General features: G+C 42.0%; 1 protein-coding gene across 1 annotated transcript in view; it reads right to left on the bottom strand.

The window, feature by feature from the left end:
- SMURF2 (SMAD specific E3 ubiquitin protein ligase 2) overlaps positions 1-10,555 on the bottom strand; it is a 121,427-nt gene extending 110,872 nt beyond the window's left edge. Inside the window, exon 1 of the mRNA XM_044247621.1 lies at positions 10,474-10,555. Within this exon, the coding sequence (XP_044103556.1) occupies positions 10,474-10,525 (52 nt within the window). The 5' untranslated portion in view covers positions 10,526-10,555. The remainder of the gene's footprint in view (positions 1-10,473) is intronic.
- Between the last annotated feature and the right edge of the window lie 14,807 nt (positions 10,556-25,362).

The raw sequence follows: 25,362 nt of genomic DNA, 5'->3' as shown, positions 1-25,362 counted from the left end.
CAGAGGCTTTCACCCACTGAGCCACCCAGGTGCCCCGTCGCTTAGATTTTAATAAAATTGACTTTCTTCCTTTGTCTTATAGAAAATACATGCTCATAATATAATACAACTAAAAAAATACCTATAATCCAATATACATTTAACAATTACAGTATATCCTTTCCTTTCTACTGCCACATTTTACATGTTTACACTTTTTATCCCACCTTTTCCCAAAAATGATCTGAGGGAGCTGAAAGCTAGTAAAAAGGCAAAACTTGTTAACTCATACCTGTTGCAATCCACTTTCATCAGTAAGAGATAAAAATAATAAATTTTTTAAAGGTCCATAATAGAAATTTTCAGAAAAAAAATAGAGACCCCCCCAGTCTAGGTTTATTCTGATTTCCTGTACTTCCATTCATGGTACTATATCATTGTTAATCAATGTCTACAAATGTCAAGAAACTGGTAAGTATTTATTGGCTGAATTAATGAAATAATGGCTCCAAAGCATTAAAAAAAATCCTAAGTCAGGGGAACCCTCCTACACTGTTGGTGGGAATGCAAGCTGGTGCAACCACTCTGGAAAACAGCATGGAGGTTCCTCAAAATGTTGAAAATAGAACTGCCCTATGACCCAGCAATTGCACTACTGGGAATTTACCCTAAAGATACAAACGTAGTGATCCAAAGGGGCACGTGCACCCGAATGTTTATAGCAGCAATGTCCACAATAGCCAAACTATGGAAAGAACCTAGATGTCCATCAACAGATGAATGGATCAAGAAGATGTGGTATATATACACAATGGAATACTATGCAGCCATCAAAAGAAACGAAATCTTGTCATTTGCGACAACATGGATGGAACTAGAGCGTATCATGCTTAGCGAAATAAGTCAAGCGGAGAAAGACAACTATCATATGATCTCCCTGATATGAGGGAGTGGTGATGCAACATGGGGGCTTAAGTGGGTAGGAGAAGAATCCATGAAACAAGATGGGATAGGGAGGGAGACAAACCATAAGTGACTCTTAATCTCACGAAACAAACTGTGGGTTCCTGGGGGGAGGGGCGTTGGAAGAAGGGGGGTAGGGTTATGGACATTGGGGAGGGTATGTGCTTTTGGGTAAATTGGAAGGGGAGATGAACCATGAGAGACTATGGACTCTGAAAAACAATCTGAGGGGTTTGAAGTGGCGGGGGGGTGGGAGGTTGGGGTACCAGGTGGTGGGTATTATAGAGGGCACAGCTTGCATTGCATGGAGCACTGGGTGTGGTGAAAAAAATAATGAATACTGTTTTTCTGAAAATAAATAAATTGGAAAAAAAAAATCCTAAGTCATTACAGGATCCTAAATTAAAGATTCAATTATGCTTATTAAACTTATCAAAATGTTTATGAAAAGCTTTTTAATCATTATTTGAAACCAGAAGGCTTATGTTAAAGCTACAGTTATCAAGAAAGTGTGGCTTATAAGTGATAAACATATAATGGATAGAATTATAACTTAAAGGAACAGAACAGGGTCCAGAAATAGAACTAACTACATGTATATTGTCAGCTAATTTTTCAGCCAATGTACCAAGACAATGCCATGGAAGAAACAAAAGCATGTGAACAAATAGTGCTAGGAAAATCAGATACCCATATGGGGAAGGAAAAAAATGAAACAAAAAAAACCCTTGACCCTTACCTCTCACACTATATTAAAAAATTAACTAGAAGAGTCATAGATGTACATGTAAAAGCTAAAACTATAGCAAAGAAGAAAACATGGAAGAAAACTTTTAGAACGGTGGATGAAGAAAAGATATCTTAGGACATAAGAAGCATGAATCATAAATGAAAGACTAATTAACTGGGCTAAATCAAACTTCAAAACTTCAGCTTTTTGAAACACTATTGGGGGAAGCCCCAAATTAGAAGAAAGTATCTGCAAAATACACATCTGATAAAGGACTTGTATCCAGAACACAAAAAAAAAAATCTCAAAACTTGGTAATAAAAAAATAAATTATGATCAAACTATTTGAACAGATATTCACCAAAGATACACAGATGGCAACTAAGACCATGAGAAGATGCTTATAACACTGTAGGTCAATAAGGGAATTAAAATTAAAGCTACAATGAGATCTCTACACACCAATTAGAATGGCTAAAACCCAAGATGACAACAGCAAGTGTTCAAGCTTCAAGTGTTAGCTTGTACTGGGAGCAACTGGAACTCTTGCTGGTAGAAATGCAGAATGGTACAACTTTGAAAAACACTTTAGCAGACATTTTTAAAGTTAAAAACATATTTACATATTTACCATATGACCCAACAATCTCATCATTTACCCAAGTGAAATAAAAACATGTTCCCACAAAGAGAGGTATACTCGATGTTCACAGCAGTTTTATTTGTAACGGCTAAAAACTGGAAAGCACAAATGTCTGTGGATATTTGTGACTTGATAAACAAAATGGAGCATATGTGTACAATGCAACATTCCCCAGGAATAAGGAACAAAAAACTGATACACAAGATAGATCTCAAAAGCACTATGCTGAGTGAACGAAGACTGGCCCAGAAGACCACATACTATACAATTCCATTTACTTAAAATTCTAGAAAAGGCAAAACCATAGTGATAGAAAGTAAAGTAAAGGGTGCCTGGGTGATTCAGTGGGTTAAGCCTGGGCCTTCGGCTCAGGTCATGATCCCAAGGTCCTGGGATTGAGCCCTCCATCAGGCTCTCTGCTGAGTGGGGAGCCTGCCTCCCCTTCTCTCTCTGACTGCCTGTGATCTCTGTCAAATAAATAAATAAAATCTTTAAAAAAAGAAAAGAAAGTAAAGTAGAGTTGCCAACAACTGGGGATGGGAGAAGGAGAATGGCTGTAAAGGGGCATGAGGAAACTTTCTGGGAAAAAAGAAATAACCTTTGTGCAATCATCTATGTAGTAATTCCTACCTAACATTTTAGGTATTATTAGATTCATTATGACCAGGATTTATCTTAAAACTTAAAAAAAACAAATAAAACTTCAGCTTTATGTCTGCTGTCAATTTTTAGCAAGAGACCAAACTGCTAAACTTAAGACACCATATGTCAATATTTCTTAGTATATCAAATGTGGTTTTTAAAAAAGTACTTTATGCCTTCAGAAATTATTCTAAAACTAACATTAAGTTCCTCATTTTCTTAAACTAATTATACTTTAGTGGAAAAATCCAAAAGAAGAGAAAAAAAATTTTTTTTAAGATTTTATTTATTTATTTGTCAGAGAGAGGGAGAGAGAGAGCACAGGCAGACAGAGTGGCAGAGGGAGAAGCAGGCTCCCTACGGAACAAGGAGCCCGATGTGGGACTCGATCCCAGGACGCTGGGATCATGACCTGAGCCGAGGGCAGCGCTTAACAAACTGAGCCACCCAGGCGTCCTGAAGAGAAATTTTTTTAATGTAAACATTCAACTATAAAAAATGCCAAAACTGATACCTGGAAAACTAGCATCAAGTGAAATACTAGCAGGATTAGCATTCAACAAAATTGCTCTAATCAAGCAAAATTACCTATTGCTGTATTCCTAAATACAAGCAATAACTAATAAGATTAGAAAATACAATGAAAATGTCACAAGTATAAATTAGCTGGAATTACATCAAAACAGAAAATTAGGGACGCCTGGGGTGGCTCAGTTGCTTAAGTGTCTGCCTCTGGCACAGGTCATGATCCCAGAGTCCTGGGATCAAGTTGTTCATCAGGCTCCCTGCTCTTCAGGGAGAGGAGAGTCCCTCTCCCCCTGCTTCCCTGCTCATGCACGCACACGTATGCTCACTCTCTCAAATAAATAAATAAAAGGGGGAAAAAAAGGTAGAAAATTATTGGACTATCCTGAGCAATAAAGACAATTTAATACACTTAAATGCCTCTTTTTCCCAAAGTAAGGTGATTCTAATTACAATCCCAAAGACAATTCTTCTCAAACTTCACAAGTTTAGGGATTCCCTGGGTGGCTCAGTCAGTTGAGCAGCTGCTTTCGGCTCAGGTCATGATCTGGGGTCCTGGGGTCCTGGGACTGAGCCCTGCATGGGGCTCCTTGCTCTGCAAGGAGCCTGCTTCTCCCTCTGCCTGCCGCTCCCCCTGCTTGTGCACTTGTGCCTGCGTGCTCTCTCTCTAGCAAATAAATAAAGAAAAAGTTTTTTTAAAAAACTTAACAAGTTTTAATATTTGTGTGGAAGGGCAAATAAACTAAAATAGCAAAAGAATGTCCATCACAATGAGCATATTAAACTGAATTATAAAGCTACAATAATGAAAACAGTGTGGTACTGAACAAGATAATAGGACTCTATTATAGCTAATTTAACATAACTAAAAAGATCTCCCATCACTGTGGAAAGGAAGAATGGGTTAATCAAGAATGATGATATTACTAAATAGAAACCACGGGGAGAAGTATCTACCTAAACGATTTTTAAGAAACACTAAAATAAAATGTACTTAAATATTTACTAAGCCTCTTAAAGAAAAAGGCCTTCCAAGTAATACAGTAAGAAAAACAAAAGTTGAACAGATTTGATTCCTAAAACAACAATTTCTGATGTCCAAAAATGGTCAAAAATTAGAAGTCAAATAAAAGACTGGGGAAAACATTTGTAGCAAATCTAACAGATTAACATTTTTAATTCTCAGGCAGATCAATAAGAAAAACACAAAGGCCCTAACAGATAAGTAGGACAAGGCCAAACAAGTCAACAGAAAGAAATATCACTAATAAACAGGAAATTATTCAACTTCACAAGGAAATGTTTAAATCCTATATTCTATGAAATAAACAAAAAATTTTAAAACAAGACCCAGTGCTTGTAACAGAGTCGTAAAAAGGTACACTTATTTATTCATTGCTGCCCTAAATCGGCACAATTCTTATAGGAAGCAGCCTGAGGAAAAATTAATAAAGAACTTATAAAAGATCCACACCCAATAATGCAATAGCACTTTTCTTTTTGAAAAAGATTTATTTATTTTAGAGAAGAGAGAGAAAGTGCATGTAAGCAAAGAGAGGGTCAAAGGAAGAGAGAGACTCCTCAAGCAGACTCACGGCTCCATCCTAGAACCCTGAGATCATAATCTGAGCCAAAATGAAGAGTCAGAAGCTTAACTGACTGAGCCATCCAGGTGCCCCTGAAATAGCACTCTTTCTGTGCAAATATTCTAGAAAAATAATCCTTTTTAAAAAGTTATCTAGGGCGCCTGGGTGGCTCCGTGGGTTGAGCCGCTGCCTTCGGCTCAGGTCATGATCTCAGGGTCCTGGGATCGAGTCCTGCATCGGGCTCTCTGCTCAGCAGGGAGCCTGCTTCCTCCTCTCTCTCTGCCTGCCTCTCTGCCTACTTGTGATCTCTCTCTGTCAAATAAATAAATAAAATCTTTAAAAAAAAATAAAATAAAATAAAAAAATAAAAAGTTATCTACACCAAGAAGTTTACAGCAATTATCTGTATTAAAAAATTTAGAAATACAAGTATAACATCAAAAAAAGTAAGAACAATGGTTGTTACGTAGCATCCTCTTAACTGGTTGTGCTAAAATCAGTCTTCCCAGTTCCCATCCCAGTCCATCCTCCCTACTGCCCCAAGACTGTTTCTAAACATCAAAGATATCAAAGCTAAAAATCCTTCAATGATTCCCACCTTTAAAAAAGAAAAAAAAAAATCTAACGGCAAAATATAAAAAGTTCCAAATTGGGTTGGTCCCTGTCTGGCTTCATCTTCTTGCCACTCATATCTAGTGCATTAGGCACAAAGAATACATATAGAACTACAAAGAAGTACTTCTAAATCTCCAGCATTCATTCAATACAATGCCAAAACCCCTTAATTTATGCTGAAACAAAGATTCTGGCTTCCTAGAGCTTACAGCATAGAAACAATGAACATCCCTCATTAAGTTAGGTCTGATACCAGAGGAAGAGTCTCTTAGTCACAGAGGAAAGGCAACTCAGGTCAAGGAAAGTTCTAGGGATAAGGGTAAGTCTTATGCTGAACCTTAGAAGATGAGCAAGAATCTCAAGGGGCAAGGGTAATTCCAAATAAATGGAATGTATTTATTTTAGTATTCCACGCAAAATCTTACACATTTAACAAGCTCTTTAATAATTTGGAGTTCTGACATGTACTTAACCTCCCCCAATTTTCCCTACCTCCTGGAGCTACTGTGAGAATTAAGAGTGATAATAAATACAAACTTAACACAGTGTCTGGCACTTAATAAACCTTCAAAACCTGTCAATCATACAGAAACACACAACAATGCTGATTACAACAGTGCATTTCAAGGGTTCAGCGTCCTTATAACAGAGAAAGTAACAGTAAACAAAAATGACAGCAAAAAGACAAAAAGCAGTAAAAATGGGGTGAAACTACTATCACCACATAGCCAAACAATTCTCTCTATACACCATGATGATATCCTTAAACTACAAACTACAACCGACAGTAATTTATATTCATAATGATACCGAATAATAAATAAAATATTTAGTTCTGTTAGATGTGGTCTATTTGAAAAAAACAGGACATAGTACATCTTTAAAAGTCTTCAAAATCTGTAACAGACATCAAAAATGTCTACAATAAAAATCCTCTGTGCCTAAAGTGTGGCCTTTTGTTTACCTTGAAAATTGGTTTTATGCTAAATATGCTAAATGGTAAGGAAAATAAGTGACATGGTAGTATATGATAGTTACAGTTCAACCAACAGGAAAAAAAGTAAAATCCATGATTAACTAACACACACACACACACACACACACATATCCTTACTCACCAATGAAAACCAAACTACATGAAGAACCTAACCAGGTTCCCCTGCATGTCTGAATGTTACACGAGAAGAGGCAAAACAAAAGGAAGGGGCTTAAGCCACATTAGCTTCCTCCTCAAAACCCAAAAAAAAAAAATACCAAGAAAATAAAATGAATTGGGGACATTCAAATCGCTAATGCCCCTACTTAGAAACCTGTGAGATATAATCAAGTTGTAATTTTTAAAGCTTTGAATCAATAAGATATACAGTAAAACATCACTAAGGTAACCAGCATATCTAAAGTGGGACTTTTAAAGTCGATTTTCCTTTAGCTTTAGACAAGGTTAATCTCATTACTGCCAAGAGTTTTATAAATAAATAATATGAGGAACAGCATACAAAAATGTCTAGGTTACGAAAAGATCTGCAATAAATCTTCTGGAGAAGTAATCAGTTATTTCTCCATAGCTAAGAAATTTAAATATCAGAAATTACACTAAACAACTTTTTCAAATTTTTGGCTTTTAAAAACAATAATGATATAAAAAATTACCCCATTTTTTTACTGTAACCAAATACAAAGAATATTTTCTATCCAAAGCATTTTAAGAAAAGTCTGTATCAGATATTCATAAGTATAATGTATACAAAGTTTATAATCAATTCCCTACAGAAATAGCAGTTGAAATTGATAGCTTTACCCTATAGCCTATTTTAATGATTAAGTGTTAGTGTGTCATAAGACAATCAAAGTACTTGATGGACCAAGTCAGATTTTAACACCAATGGCCTGAGGAATCTCAAATATGGGATTAAATTAACCCTGCCTCCTTAGCATTAAAAATACCAAGCAGTTCAACAGGTGATTGTGGGCTAAGGAATAATATGTGGAAAAGTCTAATATCTGCTGTGGGGAGAGACCTCATGGCTCAAATATTTCTTCTTCTTCAGTATGTGTGTATGAGTGCGTGTGTGTGTGCGCGTGTGTGCATGTGCGCGCAGGTACACGTGTGCGATCATGCAAGAATTATTTATACCTTTCGGTAAGGGGGCAACTCTAAGTTAAAGATATAACAGTACAGTTCATAAAGCACCATGGAATCAAAGACGCTCTATAAATTTAAAATATTAGAATGGTGCCGACTTAAAGCAAAGAACACTAATTTTAAAGCATCTTACAGCCCAAGTGTATTATAAACCAAATAAAAATTCACTGTGGGATGTGCTTTTTTTTTTTTTAAGTGATTTTCCTCTATTATGGAACCCGGATCTAAATGAACTGTTAAACACTTAGTCTAAAGGTATTCCAAACATTTCTTAAGGTCTTAACAAAGAATCAACTTTTTTTTTTTTTTTTTTTAAACAAAACGAGGCCTAGGTTAAATATTTTATTTGGCTTCTCAAGATGGACTGAAAAGTTGGGCACCAGCTCCAGACCAATTCCTGGACGCACATCAAACACAGCCCTGTCATTTATCCAGTCAGTCAAAACAATCTTTTCCATCTAACCCTTTAATGTTTATGTCCTAAAAAGCTGCTAATTGAATCCAGCTCTTGAAATCTATTTGTTAAAATCTATACCATCTAATTTGTAAATGGACAAAAATGAAAAACTACAAGTTACTTTCCTGGCAAAAGAGAATAGAAGCCACCAAATGTAACCAAAAAGGAGAGGGCAATGTTTTTTAATATCTGAATAGTTTTTTAAAAAAATATGACAGAGACAAATACCCAGTGGTTTTAAAAAATTGAGAGTACCTCAAACTGTTTTTACAATTAAGGGGACAAAGTGTATTTAATATTCCTCAGAAAAATCTAAAAATACAAAACTCACTCTATAAATTTAGTCCAGTGTTCCCTTTCCCCAGCCCCAAAAAGAAGTGTCATCTTTTCTCCTAAGTTTACTCATCAATTTTTATAATGTATCATAGGATGTAAGGAAACCACAAATAAACACTTTAAGATCTACTGAGTCACACTAAAAACTCAAATTCGTTGTATCTGCAAAAAAACAAAACAAAAATATTTGTTTTTCTCCCTCATTTTCTCATTACACACATAGCCTAGAAGGAAGTAAATGGCCAAAAGCCTATTTCTGATGCTTTTTGCACACCTGGAATCACAGATTCTTTCCATGATCACTGCCACAGAACTGATTGCTGAGAGGAAAATCAGTAGATAATTCTAAAGCAACAAAGATCCCTTATAAAGGTTCTGTAAGAAAACAAGGGAACTGAATGGGGGCCATGTTGTTGGGGGGGGTCCCCAATCCTGGTTTTCCATTAAGAACCACTCAGTTCATAATTTCTGCTATTTTCCCCAAAGAGTATTCCCCAGTTAAAACTGTCAAAAAAGTCATATTTTTAAAATCGCAGCCAATTTATAGTCAGGCTAATTTTTCAAATACCAAATTCACTGCAAGTTTTTATCTCTAAAGTTCAGCCAGTGGACTGGGATGGGACACACAAGCATTCAATTACGAAATTAGTCCATATAAATCTCATCGTCTAGTGTAAACATAATCACAGTTTATTCTCACACGCGCGTGAGCACACAGATACACACAGAACCTCTAAGGAAAATCATCTTTCTCACCATACACCCCAACAACGACTTGGTTAATTTAATAGTGAACGGTGACACTAAAATAACTACAGTGATTTCAACTCCACTTTTCAAACCAAAAACAATCTGTCCTTAAAATAAAACGTCCTCAAAACGACCATGGAAGAATACCAAACGTGACACTGTGTAAGCAAAATGTACCTGTAATGTTAAAGATTTAATGCACTTGGATTCATAAACACTTTGTAAGACAGGAGCCCTCTCCCTAGCAACCCCTCCATACATTCTTTTCCATTTAGAAAGGAGGTGAGAGAAAACTTCGCTTGCAAGTTTGTATGAGCACATACTTAGAAATGTACCCAAAAAAAAAAAAGTGTTCTTAAAGCAGGTCTAGAGTTAGAAGTGAGACACAAGTTCTGCGGCCTACAAGGAACAACCCCAAACATGCTACCCTACAATCAAACACTTCCAAAACACAGAGTGTACAATAAGCCGGAGTCGTCGGACCAGGAGGAGGACACACCGGAAAAATCCACCCCGGTCTCCTCCCCTCCCGAAGACATGTGTTTCAGGTGTGTGGCACCGGCTGCCGTGGCTGGCGGCCGAGAATGAAGGTTTTTGCACGCGGGCATAAGTGGGCGAACAAGTTAACAAGCCGGGAACACACACACACAGAGACACACACACACACCCTCCCGTTAAGCGCTCCATCTTTAAGGAGTGTTTACTGCGCGCAGTCAGCGGTCGGATTCAGTAATCCCCGCCGCAGGAGCTCTTCATCTCCTCGAAGACCCCACCTGGGCAGCAGCCCAGGGGCCGCTCCCCGAGGCCCCGGAGTGAGTCGTGCTCCTGGCCAAGGCTTTCCGACCTCAAATCTGCCGGCGAGTCCAACCGGGGCAGCCCTCCCCGCAACAAAAGACCCCCGAGACACCGTCGGCTTTTTCACGAATTTCCCAGCAAGGGCGAGTGGTTTTGCCATTAATCCCCCCCGCTGAACTAGGCCTTCCCATGTCCCCGACCCCTAACTCACCATTGATCCCGACCCTGGCCCTTCCCAAGGCCACAGGCACCCTCTCCAGCTCGCCCACCTCGCGGCTGCCCCAGCCCACCTCCCAACGCTCCCCTCACCTGTCAGGCGCAGCTTGACGGGCCCGTTCCTCCGGCCCCCGGGGTTAGACATGTCCCCGGCGGCGGGGGCGGCGACGGCGGCGGCGGCGGCGGCGGGGCTGCGGCCGCGGCGCGGGGCGCGGGGCCCGGGGCCGGCCGGCGGGCGGGGCGGGGGCGAGGGCGAAGCGCGGCGGAGTCACCACAGCGGCCGGGGCTGGGGCCCGAGCAGCCGGCGCCGCGGCCGCCACGGCCGGAGGGTCCCGGATGTGCCGAGCGTCGTCGCCATGAGCCGCGGAGGGAGCGGGACGCCGAGCTCCCCCCTCCTCCTACTTCTCCTTCCTCGGCCCGGGCCGCACAACAAAGCGGCAGCCGCGGCCGACCGCGCCGCCGCCGCCGCCCGCGCCCGCGCCCCCGCCGCCCGCACGCAGCAGCCTCCGCCTTTCCCTCCTCTCGGCTCGACGAGGCCCAGGAACCCACGGCGCTGGTCGGCCAAGGCGGGCGGTGCTCGGCGGCGCCGGAGCAGGACTCGGGGCTCGGCCGCTTCCTCCTCCACCCGCCCTCTTGTCTGAGGGAACCAGGTCCTGGGGCCGCCGCCGCCACTCGTCGGCTCCGGGGGGCGGGGAGGAGACGGGAGGCGGGGAGGAGACGGGAGGCGGGGCCGGCGGGGCGGGGCTTGGGTGCGCGGGCGCGCGACAGCGCTCGCGCGCAGGGTTCCCGGGACGCGGGGGCGCGAGGCGCGGGGCCCGGGCCGGCCTGGACGCTGGCGACGAAGCAGGGGAGGTTCGCTGCAGCCGAGGGTGCCACACAGAACTCCTCTCAACACAGAGGAGAGAACGGGCAAAAGAGCAAAGCGGCGGCGCCGAGTTCCGTGGCACCGGGAGGGGCTTAGTGTCCAGCCCACTTGAGGGAGTTTTTGTCCGTGCGACACAGATTGCATTTATTAGACGCCCACTGCGTGCAGAGCGCTCTAAGAGACTGGGGCGAGTAAGGCTGGAACCAAATCCGCGACCCTCTGGGAATTTAGCGTCAGTGGGGTGAAGGAAGAGACCCAGTTCCCATACCGAGGGCTCCAGGAAATCCCCTGAGGTGTTTTGCTCTTGGTATCGTCGTTGCCACCTCCATCCAGGACTCACCTGGTGGACGAGATCAGGTTACCTGCCTGCTCCGGCTCTTTTTCCAACTGTATCTCCAAGGATAGGAGATTGATGATAATACCTTAAAGGATTATTAGCAAAATAAACCTTGAAGATCAGTGTATGAAAAACTTTTCATACAAAACTATTTCATTATCTCAGGAGGAAAAAAATAGAAAATGAAATAAAAATAAGTGTACCTTGCCCTTTGACCCTGTAATGGCACTTTTCGGAATTTATTCTTGATATGTAATAATACAAAAGATGTTCTTTGCAAAGTTCGATTAATAACAAAAAGGAGATGAGGGGCCAACCTAATGGTGCATTGTATTACATCATCCCCATCGATGTTTATGCAGCCATTTAAGTGGCAATTATGAAGATCATATAATATGGAAGAGTTAAATAAAGTTTAAGGGGTGTCTGGGGTGCCTCCGTTGGTTAAGCATCTGCCTTGGGCTGGGGTTGATCCCAGGGTTCTGGGAGCACATCCGGCTCCCTGTTCAGTGGGGTGCCTACTTCTCCCTCTCCCTCTGAAGTTCTACCTGCTTATGCTCCCTCCTCTCTCTCTGTGCCAAATAAGTAATTTTTAAAAAATGAAGTTTAAAAGCACAACAAAAAGTTTTATGCATGCAAAAGGATTTCGGACAGTGAAAACCAAGAATAACAGTGTGGGGGGGATTTTTTTAATGTGCTTTGTTAGTTTTGCTGAAGGCTTTTATTGATGTGATTTTAAATGTTTAATGAAGTCTGATACATTTTAATGCTAATTCAGTGTCAGTCATTCCTTTTAATCTATCAGTAATGTCTCTTCATTCGCCAAAGTTCTTCAAGAGCATCTCATCAGGGGTGCCTGCGTGGCTCAGTAGGTTAAGCGTCTGCCTTTAGATCGGGTCATGATCCCAGGGTCCTGGGATCCAGCTCCACCTCTGGCTCTCTGCTCAGTGGAAGCCTGCTTCTCCCTGTCCCTTCTGCTCCCCCTGCTTGTACTCTCTCTCTCTTTCAAATAAATAAATAAAATCTTAAAAAAAAAAAAAAAAAAAAAGAACATCTCATCAGTCTGGCTACAACCCTACAATTAAAGTACCCAGAAATTATAAAAAGTTCTGTAAGTTAGACTAGAAATTCAAAGGACAGTGCTAGAAATTCATTCAAATTCAAATACTGAGTGCCTACTATGTACAAAGCAGTGAACAGTTTCCCTTAGAAGTGCTTCTTTGGGGGCACCTGTGTGGCTCAGTGGGTTAAAGCCTTTGTCTTCTACTCAGGTCATGATCCCAGGGTCCTAGGATTGAGCCCTGTATCGGGCTCTCTGCTCAGCAGGGATCCTGCTTCCTCCTCTCTCTCTCTGCCTGCCTCTCTGCCTACTTGAGATCTCTCTCTCTCTGTCAAATAAATAAATAAAATCTTAAAAAAAAAAAAAAAAAAGAAGTTCTTCTTTGTACTACCAGAAGCTACGAAGGGCCACTAATCACTTCGAACAATGGCTGCTACCACAATTGAAAAGACTGGATGGACAATGGCAAGAAAATTCGCAAACTGAAAGATACATACACATTTGCCTTACCCTTATGGCACATACTTTGTTTCCAACCACCCACTACATAATTTGTAGCTTTGTATTAGGCAATAAAATTTAGGATTAGAGAACAGTGGTGGGGAAGCTGGGGAGACCACCTGTTGAGAAGTTTAAAAAGGTACCTTCAAATATGTAAGTCAGAGGGCAGAAAAATGTATACATGATCTCAGGGTCCTGGGATCGAGTCCCGCGTCGGGCTCTCTGCTCAGCGGGGAGCCTGCTTCTCTCTCTCTCTGCCTGCCTCTCCATCTACTTGTGATTTCTCTCTGTCAAATAAATAAATAACATCTTTAAAAAAAAAAAAAAAGATTCAGATCAGAATAAGATTTTAAAACCATTCATACTGGGGCGCCTGGGTGGCTCAGTTGGTTAAGAGACCACCTTCTGCTTAGGTCATGATCCGGAGTCATGGGATCAAGCCCCATGGGATCAAGCCCTGCATCTGGGCTCTCTGCTCAGCGGGAAGCCTGCTTCTCTCTCTCCTACTCCCCATGCTTGTGTTCCCTCTCTCACTGTGTCTCTCTCTGTCAAATGAATAAATAAAATCTTTTAAAAAAGAATTCATACTGTTGGGCACCTCGGTGGCTCAGAGGGTTGAGGGCTCTGCCTTCGGCTCAGGTCATGATCTCAGGGTCCTGGGATGGAGCCCCGCATCGGGCTCTCTGCTCAGCAGGGAGCCTGCTTCCTCCTCTCTCTCTCTGCCTGCCTCTCTGCCTGCTTGTGGTCTCTCTCTGTCAAATAAATAAATAAAATATTAAAAAAAAAAAGAATTCATACTGTTAAGGAGAGCTAAACTCATTAGATTAAATTTCAGCATTAGAGGCATAGCATTGCCTCTTCCTCATGGCAACACTTTCAGACATAAGCTTGAGAAAAAAGGGAGGAAAAACAATTCTTAGGGAATTCACCCTTTTCTTTCTTCCCAAAATAGAAATCCACTTCCAGTGTAAATCATACCTATGCATGTCTGTAATGGGTATGGGAATTGCAGAAAATCTTTTCAAAGTATTTTTATTCCCTTATAACTTCTATTCGCTCTACGTAGAATTGCACACCTTTTATCAAATCATTATTTTAGACATCTGTCTCAAGTTTACTAACTCCACCTATTTCATACTAATAAAATAAGTCTCTTTCCATAAATGCCACGTAGTAGAAACTTCCAGTGAAAATCCTGTAACAACAACTCATTAAATAACATTTTGGAGTGAGAGTTTTAAAGTTTTTTATTAACATATTTTAATCACTCAAAGTTGCACTCTTTACGATGGTATCCTAGACCAGAGGTGAAAATCTACACATGGTTATAAGAATATTTAAAACCTTTTGTTTAAAACATGTTTCTGTTTTCCAAGGCTAATGTTAAATTTGATGTGACTTTGCAAGAAAATGCTTACCATCTGTAGTTGGTATTTTTCTTCTGCTCCAGCCATTAATATATTTTTTACATAGAAGCGTTGTCTCCAGTAATAAAAAATCTGTCTGAGGTAAGGCTATGTTAATAATGGTCCTCCTGTGAAGCTATTTTTGTAGTGTAAATTTCAAATTTAATACAGTTTATGCACCGTGGAAAAAAGCAAACATCAGGAACTCAGTAGTTTCTACCACGGCTTAAAATTCAACTTTATTTAATGTTTAAAATATCATGAATTTAATTTAATTTAATACTTAGTTCTAGCTTCCTTCAGGTTGGCTTATCACTGATGAAGCGCCTAACCACAGCCCCTGTGTACTTAGAGTTGTTAACCTGACCCTCCCTCCCCCATCTCCACTCATTTCCTCTCTGCCTTTGCCTGTCCTAGGTCCTCAAATTAGGTTTACTAAAAACCCCCGTGTGCGCAGTCCTATCCTGACAAGGTTTAGAATTAGGTCACATTCCAAGCTGTTCTCTATGACCCCTTAACTAACCCCCCTCCCAGCAGACCTGGTTCCCACTGATGAAAACTGAGGTCACATCTGGGGCCCCTGTTTCTCCCAGGTCAAGTCTCCCCCAGGCCTACTCACCCTCACTCTTGCCTACAATGGTAGTCCCTACCCACATCCCCTTCGGAAGGAATCTGCCCTCTATCTACTGCTCATAGAGCTCTGTGCTTATCCCCAGAAATCCCAATTCCACAGATTAGGGTGGGACCCATGAATTTACATTTCTTTTTTTTTTTTTTTTTTTTTTTTTTTAATTTGACAGAGATCGCAAGTAGGCAGAGAGGCAGGCAGATAGAGCAGGGGGAGGAAGCAGGCTCCCTGCTGAGCAGAAAGCCCAATGTGGGGCTTGATCCCAGGACCCTGGGATCATGACCTGGGCTGAAGGCAGAGGCTTTAACCCACTGAGCCACCCAGGGGCCCCTGAATTTACATTTCTAATGCTACTGGTGGGGAGAACCCACGGTGAGGACCACTGCCTCACATCAGGGATAAGCCCCAGTGACCCTATTTGTACTAGGTGAGCTTGGCCTCCTGTCTGATTATGGGATGACTGACCAACAGGCCAATCCGTGGTTCTCTCCTTCGAACATTAAATGGGGACAATGAGAGACTGAGTTAGTGTCGTGGTGCTTGGATGAGAGGCTGTAGAGTTAGCTGCTGAGAAAGACATTTTAAGGTTCAAGTAGATTAATAAAAGAGGGAATCTGTGTGTAGAAAGAGCCTAACAAAACAGGCAAACCAAAGTGGGAGTAGGAGGTTTCATAACCCTGAAGAGGGAGACAAAGAGAATGATTGTCTAACAGAATTCCTGCCTTTACTCCTAGCCCACGAATGACTTCTTACAATTCATTTCCGAGGGATCTCACTGGGCAGAACAACCACCCCACCCCTCCTTAAGCAAGTTTAAGTGGGTCTCGGTTCCTTGCTTTCACTTTGTCCCCACTTGGAACACCTTTTCCTCTTCAGGCCTGTCCTAAACTCTTCTCCAAACACCCTTGATTGTCTGCTCTGCTCCTGCCAGTGTTCTTCCCCAGAAGTGAGTCACACCTACAACCCAGACTATAGCTTGGATCCTACTGCCGAGGGGTAGATCTTCTAGAATCCAGAGCACTCTAATACCTATGGCTATTATGCTCTTGAGATGTGGCTGGCGATGTGCTGCAAGTATAAAATTCACATTGGATTTTGCAGACTTAGTTTGGGGAAAAAAAAGGAGGCAAAATGTCTTAACATTTTTTATATCAGTGGCATATGGAAATCATAATATTTTTTTAAAGATTTTATTTTTTGACAGACAGAGAAGGATCACAAGTAGGCAGAGAGGCAGGCGGGGGGCAGGGTGGAAAGCAGGCTCCCCATTGAGCAGAAAGCCCAATGCAGGGCTCAATCCCAGGACCCTGAGATCGTGACCTGAGCCAAAGGCAGAGGCTTAACCCACTGAGCCACCCAGGCACCCCTGGAAATCATATTTTGGACCTACTGGGTTAAATAAAGTACTAAAGTTAAATTTCTCTATTTCTTTTTACTTTTTTAAATAGGACTACTGGACAGTCTGAAACCACAAATATGACTCTCCCTGTACTTCTGTTGACCAGTGGTGTTCTAGAAAGTAATGACCATCCCATTCATCTACATCCAAAATACTTCCCACAAGCTGGACTCCCCACTACTCTGCCTAGCACGTGACTTTCCCTGGCACTTTTTTAGATTTTATCTTACCCACCCAGATTTCCAACCGACTTCTATAGTCAGTTCAACAGCAACTCTTCTAAGAAGGGGAAGATCTGGTGCCAATATCCTCTTCCTGCTCCTACCCCACCTACCTGGTTTTCATTCAAACTGACGGTCGTGCATTGCACCTAAACCTGATGATGGAGCCTATCTTATACAGCAGAGTCCTATGTCTGGTAGAGACATAGACCAGATGACCCTGTTACGGATTGAATTATTTGTCCCAAAAGACATGCTGAAGTCCTAAACTCCACCCCCTGTATCTGGGACTATAACCTTATTTGGAAATAGGGTCTTTGAAGAGGTAATCAAGTTAGGAAGAGGTCACGCAAGTGGGTCTTAAATTCAGTATGACTGTTATCCTCCTAAGAAGCAGAAAATGTCATCTGAAGACAGAGACGCATGGGAAGAATGTCATGTGACGAAGGAGGCAGAGAGTAGAGTGTGCAGCTGCAAGCCAAGGAATGTCAAGGACTGCTGGTCACTACCCGAAGCTGGGAAAAGGCAAGGAAAGACTGCCCAGAGTCTCGAGAGCATGGCCTTGCTAACACCTTAATTTTGCAACTATGAGAGAAGACACATCTGTTGCTTTCAACCACTGAGGTTGTCATACTTGTCGCGGGAGCCCTAGGAAACTAATATAACCTCCAAGTCCCCTCTACAACCAATTATGTTATGCACAACACAGGTAAAAAGGTACCTTGCAAGGCTGACTTTCATTATTGCTGCATTTACAATACCAGGCTTAAAAAAAAAAAAAAATAGAACACCCTGTGAATCAAGGCCATTTTCATGCACCCATTTGCAAATGTCTTAAGTACACAGACTGCCCTGTTATATTGTAAATTCTGAGTTAAAAGAGAATGTAATTTGAAGAGATTGCATATTTTCCAAGGCCAATTTGGTGATTTAAGCATGGAAGTATTACAATTAAACGTTTGAAAAGTTATCTGTGCATGGTCTGCTGTAAGCTGATCTTATGAAGCAATACATCTTTTGGGGATGAGGTAGCAGTCCCAACCCCGGGGGAAAGGGAGCGGGCGCATCACACGACTGCAACTACTTTGGACAACTGAACAACATGAGAAGGCTGAAAAAAAAAGTCACATCCAATCATCTTCAAAATAAAAACTGTAGTAGCTACAACACAAGCCTCCAAGGGCGGGATGGGAGGAGGAGATGTGGAAATATTTGAATGATGCAGTCTTTATGGGTAATGCAGAGAATATGGGCCAGAATGAGATCAACATGGCTCGTAAGCCAACGGGTCAATGTCAACCACTGCTTAGAAACCTTCAATGACATCTCCTTGCCTCTCGATGCCAATCCAAACAGCCTTAGCGACATAAAGGAATGCTCATAATATAAACATATAAACTTTTAAAAAGAGGAAAACAAAAATATATGTGAGGAATGTTCCCAGTTCCAACTTTTAAATAAATATACATTCATTCACGCCAAATGATATTTACTAAGCTTGGACTAGCTGCTGAGCACTGTTCTTGGAGTCTGTAGTCCAGTAAAGGAAGACAAACAACACATAAAAGGCAAAGGGCAAAAAGAAATTATGTGTTGCTCTCTAGAGAGAATTTTCAATGCTTAGGTCAAATCAATCACTGTGATTCTCCAAAGTTACACTGAAAATGTTGAGAAAGACTTTACCTCTTTCCCACTAGACATGAATTAGAAAAGACAGGCACTGCTGGGCCATATTGTGGCCTTCAGTGTCAGACACTGTCTGAGACTGAAGTCAATACAGAGAAAGCAGAGCTAAGAGATGGAGAGATGTGATCCGGAGGATGCTGTTTGAGCTCCTGTAGCCTGAGGCCAACACGTAGCTTGGGTCAGGTTGGCAGTCGCTTGCCTAGAAGAGTCTTAACTGATCCACCCTGGGAAACAGACTGCTTGGGGTGAAAGCTGCAATTTGCATTGTGAACTAGGGCCCCATGAGAATCATCATCCAGGAGGTGAAGAAGGGACTGTGGGACACAGGCCCAGCTTTATTTACAAAAGCAGGCCATCAGCTCGATTTGTCCCCCTGGCCCTACTATTCACCCCTGCTGTAGATCTGGAGTCACAGGTAAAGAGAACGGTACCGTGCTTGAGAGGCTCAGTAGAATTCGGTAAAATATGTTTCCAAGATCTGTGAAATCTGAAACCATTTAATAGTTGAGGGAAAGGAACCAATACAATTCTAATAAGTGCTAATAGTTATGGAGGGCTTACTACAGGCTAGATGCTCTACTAAAGGGTATCTCACTGAGGATGCTTTGGTTAGCAAGGAACAGGAAACCTGACTCAAACAAACTTAAATGATACAGAGGATTTGTATTTCACACAATAAACATCTGAGACTGGGATGACTCCATGATTGGAGTCCCAGTGGTTTACTGATACGTCCAAGGACCCAGGTTGTTCCCATCTGGTGCTTCTGCCTTCCTCAGGGTTTTGGTTGTACTTTTTAAAATTTATGTGGTGTGCCTGGGTGGCTCAGTGGGTTAAGCCTCTGCCTTCACCTTGGGTCATGATCTCAGGGTCCTGGGACTGAGCTCCGCATCGGGCTCTCTGCTCAGCGGGGAGCCTGCTTCCTCCTCTCTCTCTGCCTGCCTCTCTGCCTGCTTGTGATCTCTGTCTGTCAAATAAATAAATAAAATCCTTAATAAATAAATAAATAAAATTTACTTGCATATTTATTTGAGAGAGAGTGAGGGCACATGAGCACAAGCAAGGCAAGGGCACGGAGGTGGGGGGTGGAGAAAAGCAGACTTCCCATTGAGCGGGGAGCCTGATGAAGCAGGGTTTGATCCCCGAACCCTGAGATTACAACCTGAGCCGAAGGCAGATGTTTAAACACTTAACCCACTGAGCAAACCAGGTGCCCTTTGACTTTACTTTTAAGTAACCCTCCCCATGCCCACAAGATGGTTACAATAGTCCCAGGCCTCATATCCAAACCAAACAGTCTTTAGGAGAAGAAACAGATCGTCTCTTCCAATACCTGCTTCTTAAAAGTGAAGAAATAGGGTGGCCTGGCTAACTCAAAAGAATTATGACTCTTGGGGTGCCTGAGTGGCTCAGGAGGTTAAAGCCTCTGCCTTTGGCTCAGGTCATGATCCTAGGGTCCTGGGATCGAGCCCTACATCGGGCTCTCTGCTCAGTGGGGAGCCTGCTTCCCTCTCTCTCCCTGCCTGCCTCTCTGCCTACTTGTGATTTCTCTCTCTGTCAAATAAATAAATAAAATCTTAAAAAAAAAAAAAGAAAGTGAAGAAATGTTTCCCCAAAATCCCTCTACACCAGGATCTTCCCTCTCATTTCTCAGTGGTCAAAATTTGACCATATGGGGCACCTGGATGGCTCAGTGGGTTAAGCCGCTGCCTTCAGTTCAGGTCATGATCTCAGGGTCCTGGGATCGAGTCCCACATTGGGCTCTCTGCTTGGCGGGGAGCCTGCTTCCTCCTCTCTCTCTCTGCCTGCCTCTCTGCCTACTTGTGATCCCTCTCTCTGTCAAATAAGTAAATAAAATCTTAAAAAAAAAATTTGATCTTAAAAAAAAAAAAAAAATTTGACCATATGCCCACTTTTAAACTAATCATTGGCGAGGGCAATGGATTTCCAGGATTAGTTGAGACTAATTAGGAATCAGCTCCCCATCTAGGCGATGAAGAGAACGCCAAAAACCATGCAGAGCATGTATGAATAACTGAATGAAATCAGGGTTCTGTTAAGAAGGAAGTACAGGGGGCCAGGAAAGGATATTAGAGAAGGAACCACATGTGATCTCATTAGGTAATTTTCTTTTCCACGTTTTACACAATTGGAGAAAATTAAGTTCAGAGAGAGGGACGTGACTTGCCCAAGGTCATACAGCAAAGAAGTGGAAGAGACCAGATTCAAACCCAGGTCTGCGGACACAATACCCAGCACCCGAACGACCACACTGAAGTACTACAGCCAAGCCAAGGAGGTCAGGAAAAGCCCAAGAGCTCCAAAGGTTGCTTCAAAAATCAAGTACAACTGAGCCGATTATGAAACTCGCGATGTTTCTAGCAGGGTGTGCCACCTTGCTTTTGCTGTGTAACAATGTCAGAATTCAGTGTGTAAAACCACAGTCGTTGATTTCACTCACAGTGATGGGGGTTGGCAATTTGGGCTGGGCTTCTGGACTCCCTGACTCATGTATCTTTAGTCAGCTGCCCATTAGCTAGCAGATCAAAGAGGGCCTGGCTGGTGAGATAGCTTGCCTTCGCTTTAGGTGGTCTTTCGTTCCCTGGCAGGCCAGCCCAGTTTCTAGCAGTTTCTAATTGGCCATTTGCGATTATAGTATAGCTAAGCAATCTTTAATATATGGCTTACTTGGAGGCTGATCACAGGGCCAAGAGGGAGAGTGGAAATATGGAAGGCCTCTCAAGTGCTAGTTCAGTGCTAGCTCAGTGCTAGCTAACTTCCTGAAGAGTTACTTATTTATTTATTTATTTACTTATTTTTTTAAAAGATTTTATTTATTTATTTGACAGAGAGAGATCACAAGTAGGCAGAGAGGCAGGCAGAGAGAGAGGAAGGGAAGCAGGCTCCCTGCTGAGCAGAGAGCCCGATGCGGGGCTCAATCCCAGGACCCTGAGATCATGACCTGAGCCGAAGGCAGCGGCTCAACCCACTGAGCCACCCAGGCGCCCCAAGAGTTACTTTTTTAATAGGGACGGAGAGGAAAGAGGATTTTCTTTCCACATTGCGCAGAAAGGCTGACGCTATAACATTTTCATGCAACCATAGTATGTCCCCCTTCCAAGTTTGTAGTTCAGGGAGTGTTTGATAGCTAGGCCTATTTCACGGCCAATGTGACCTAGGCTTCCGAAGGACAAGGACTCTTAACCACAGCTGACAGATGATGTAAGAGGTGAACGTGGTTTTAGTACAGGAAGCTAGAAAAGCAGCACCATGGTCCATGGATTGAGGCTGGGAGAAGACAACACAAGGAGAGCATCTGAAAACCAAATATTTAAGCCCAAAGACAAAATTACATCCAGTCAATTTGTGTCCCTGCCAAAACATGTACCATATAAACAATCAAGAGACCAGAGCTATATTTTCTACTATCCTGGTAAAGTCAAAGTAAATACAAACTATACATTCATTTATCAAATCTATTAAGCCAAATCCTGTCAAACTTGAAATGAACAGAGTTCGTTTTTTTGTTTTTTTTTTTTAAGATTTTACTTATTTTTTTGAGAGAGAGGGAGAGGGAGAGCATGAGCCGGGGGGAGGGAGAGGTTATTTTTAAAGACAGTAACTTAAAAATTAAGAATTCCATTCATTTGGGGGCACCTGGGTGGCTCAGTCAGTTAAGCATCTGCCTTCAGCTCGGGTCATGATCCTGGGGTCCTGGGATCAAGGCCAGCATCAGGCTCCCTATGCAACAGGGAGCCTGCCTCTCCCTCTATCTGCCTGCTTGTGCTCTCTCTCTCTCTCTCTTTCTTGCTCTTGCTCACTTACTCTCTCAAATAAATAAATAAAATCTTAAAAAAAAATAAAAATACCCTTTAGAATGACTTGTGCTATCTTTAGAGGTACCGAGGGGGTTCCCCCTCACTGTCAGAATTTCCTTATTTGCAAAATTATTAAAACATGTGGTCTAACCCATCTGAAAACACTGTCTTTCTTCTGAATTCATTCACTGTTGTATGAGCAGCGACATAAGCAAATCTATGACTGTCTGTAGGCATTTAAAACATTCTGGAGTCAATCTCTAAGGAAAGGCAGTGAGCACAAGTAAGTTGTATTTCATCTTATGAACCCATTCAGAAATTTACTGTCTTTGGATATGAACTTACACAGCATGAAGTTTGGCCCACAGCATTTCTGAAAGTGGAATTTGGCTCATGTGGGTTCTCCTAGCAAAAGAGAGATTGCCAAAACAAGCAACTTTCTCTAAATACAGGTGAAATAATATTCTTACAGAGTAAATCCTCACAATGTGAAAACATACAGAGTAAGTTCACTGAATGTTCTCTGAAATAGTTTTCCACAGAAATGCAACCAAGGAAAGTGATTTAGCCGATTAAGACTGAAGGGAATTCCTCTCCTGCCTCATAATGCAGGAGACACAGGAAAGAACTCTGAGTAAACCAAGGTGAAGTGTGCCCACCCATGACAGACAGGCCTAAAAGGAGAAGGTCTGTTGCCTTGGCGTATCTCAACTTGAACAAACTCGAGAGATGGCATGGATAAACAAAATGGTAGAAAATGTGTATGAAGTGTCTGCTTTCGGCTCAGGTCATGATCCCAGGGTCCTGAGCTCGAGCCCCACATCGGGCTCCCTGCTCAGAGGGAAGCCTGCTTCTCCCTCTCCCACTCCCCCTGCTTGTGTCTGCTCTCTCACTGTCTCTCTCATCTGGCAAATAAATAAATAAAATCTTAAAAAAAAAAAAAAAAGAAAATGTTTATGAATATTAGCATAGAATATATATGGAATATAGAAATACAGGAACTAAAAATGAAAGCTATCTACTACACTGTGTAATGTTGATCATTAATTTTCTGCTGAAATAGCAGTTTTGGGCACCTGGGTGGCTCAGTGGGTTAAACCTCTGCCTTCGGCTCAGGTCATGATCTCACGGTCCTGGGATCAAGTCCGCACTGGGCTCTCTGCTCAGCAGGGAGACTGCTTCCTCTTCTCTCCCTCTTTGCCTGCCTCTCTGCCTACTTGTGATCTCTGTTTGTCAAATAAATAAACAAAATCTTAAAAAAAAATAGCAATTTCTGGGCGCCTGGATGGCTCAGTGGGTGAAAGCCTCTGCCTTCGGCTCAGGTCATGAACCCAGGGTCCTGGGATCGAGTCCCACATCCGGCTCTCTGCTCAGCAGGGAGCCCTGCTTCCCTTCCCCTCTATCTGCCTGCCTCTCCGCCTACTTGTGCTCTCTCTCTGTCAAATAAATAAATAAAATCTTTTAAAAAATAGCAATTTCTAATGTGCCATCTGTGATTATATTATAGCTAAGAAATTGATATATTCAATGAATATAATGCCACAAAGGTCAGTAAAAATGCCAAGTAGGTGAACTATATTACTACATTGAACTGCATATTTGTAATAAAGTTAAGTCTAAAAACTGTGTAAGAACTTGAAGGAGACATCATCAAGTAGTATATATTAACAGAGAGATTAAGATCACATGATCTAGTGCAGTGATCAGGTCTAGAATAAAAAGTATGTATTCCAGCAAGAAATTTTTAACTCATACTATCTAACCATAAAGAAGAGGTTAAATCATGATACTTTCATATCATGGAACACATGCATCCGTTAGAATGATATTGTAGGAATACATTCATTACATACAAGATACATGGCATATATCACATATAAATATCAATTATTGTTACTATGTATATTTTTGACATAGGAAATGCTTTTAACATATTGTCAAGTGGGGAAAAAAGTTTTATAATATAGTATTACTGTGTAACTTCATTTCCTTTTTTTTTTTTTTTAGAGATGGGTGAGGCGAAGGGAGAGGGAGAGAGAATCTTAAGCAGGTTCCACACCCAGAGTCCAGCGTGGAGCTCATCTCATGACCTGAGAGTACGATCTGAGCCAAAATCAAGAATGGGACACTTAACCGACTGACCTACCCAGGAGGCCTTGTGTAACTTCATTTCTTTTTTTTATTAAAGATTTATTTATTTATTTGACAGAGAGAGACAGCGAGTGAGGGAACATAAGCAGAGGGAGTGGGAGAGGGAGAAGCAGGCTTCCTGCCCAGCAGGGAGCCCGATACGGGCAATCCCAGAACTGTGGGATCATGACCTGAGCTGAAGGCAGACTCTTAACGACTGAGCCACCCAGGTGCCCCTGTAACTTTATTTCTTTTTTTTATTTTAAGATTTTATTTATTTATTTGACAGAGAGAGAGAGATTACAAGTCGACAGAGAGGCAGGCAGAGAGAGAGAGAGAGGGAAGGAGGCTCCTTGCTGAGCAGAGAGCCGGATGTGGGGCTTGATCCCAGGATCCTGGGATCATGACCTGAGCCGAAAGCAGAGGCTTAACCCACTGAACCACCTGTAACTTCATTTCTTAACAAAAAATATAATTTATATACAGAGTAAACATCTTAAATAAAATGTACCAATATGTAACTCAAGGTTCTTTCTTTCTTTCTATTTTTAAAGATTTCATTTACTTATTTACCAGAGAGAGAGGGAGGGAGTAGGAGAGTATAACCAGGGCAGGCAGCAGGCAGAAGAAGAAGCAGGCTCCTTGCTGCGCAGGGATCCCGATTTGGGACTCAATCCCAGGATCCCGGGTTCATGACCTGAGTCAAAGGCAGACACTTAACAACTGAGCCACCCCGGGGGTGGGGTGGGGGGGAATCCCAAGGTTATTTCGATATAATGGGAGTTTCTGTTTCTTCTTCTTTTGCTTATTTGTAGTTTCCACTTCTTTTCTACAAAGAACATCTATTACTCAGTAATAAAACAGTTAAAATATTGGGTTTTAACAAGAGAAAAATATGCAAATCAAAAAGAATGAAAAAAATGTCAACAAT

The sequence above is a fragment of the Neovison vison genome, chromosome 5 (genome assembly GCF_020171115.1).
Source record: "Neovison vison isolate M4711 chromosome 5, ASM_NN_V1, whole genome shotgun sequence".
Lineage (NCBI taxonomy): Eukaryota > Metazoa > Chordata > Mammalia > Carnivora > Mustelidae > Neogale > Neogale vison.
This window is presented reverse-complemented; position numbering and strand designations above follow the sequence as displayed.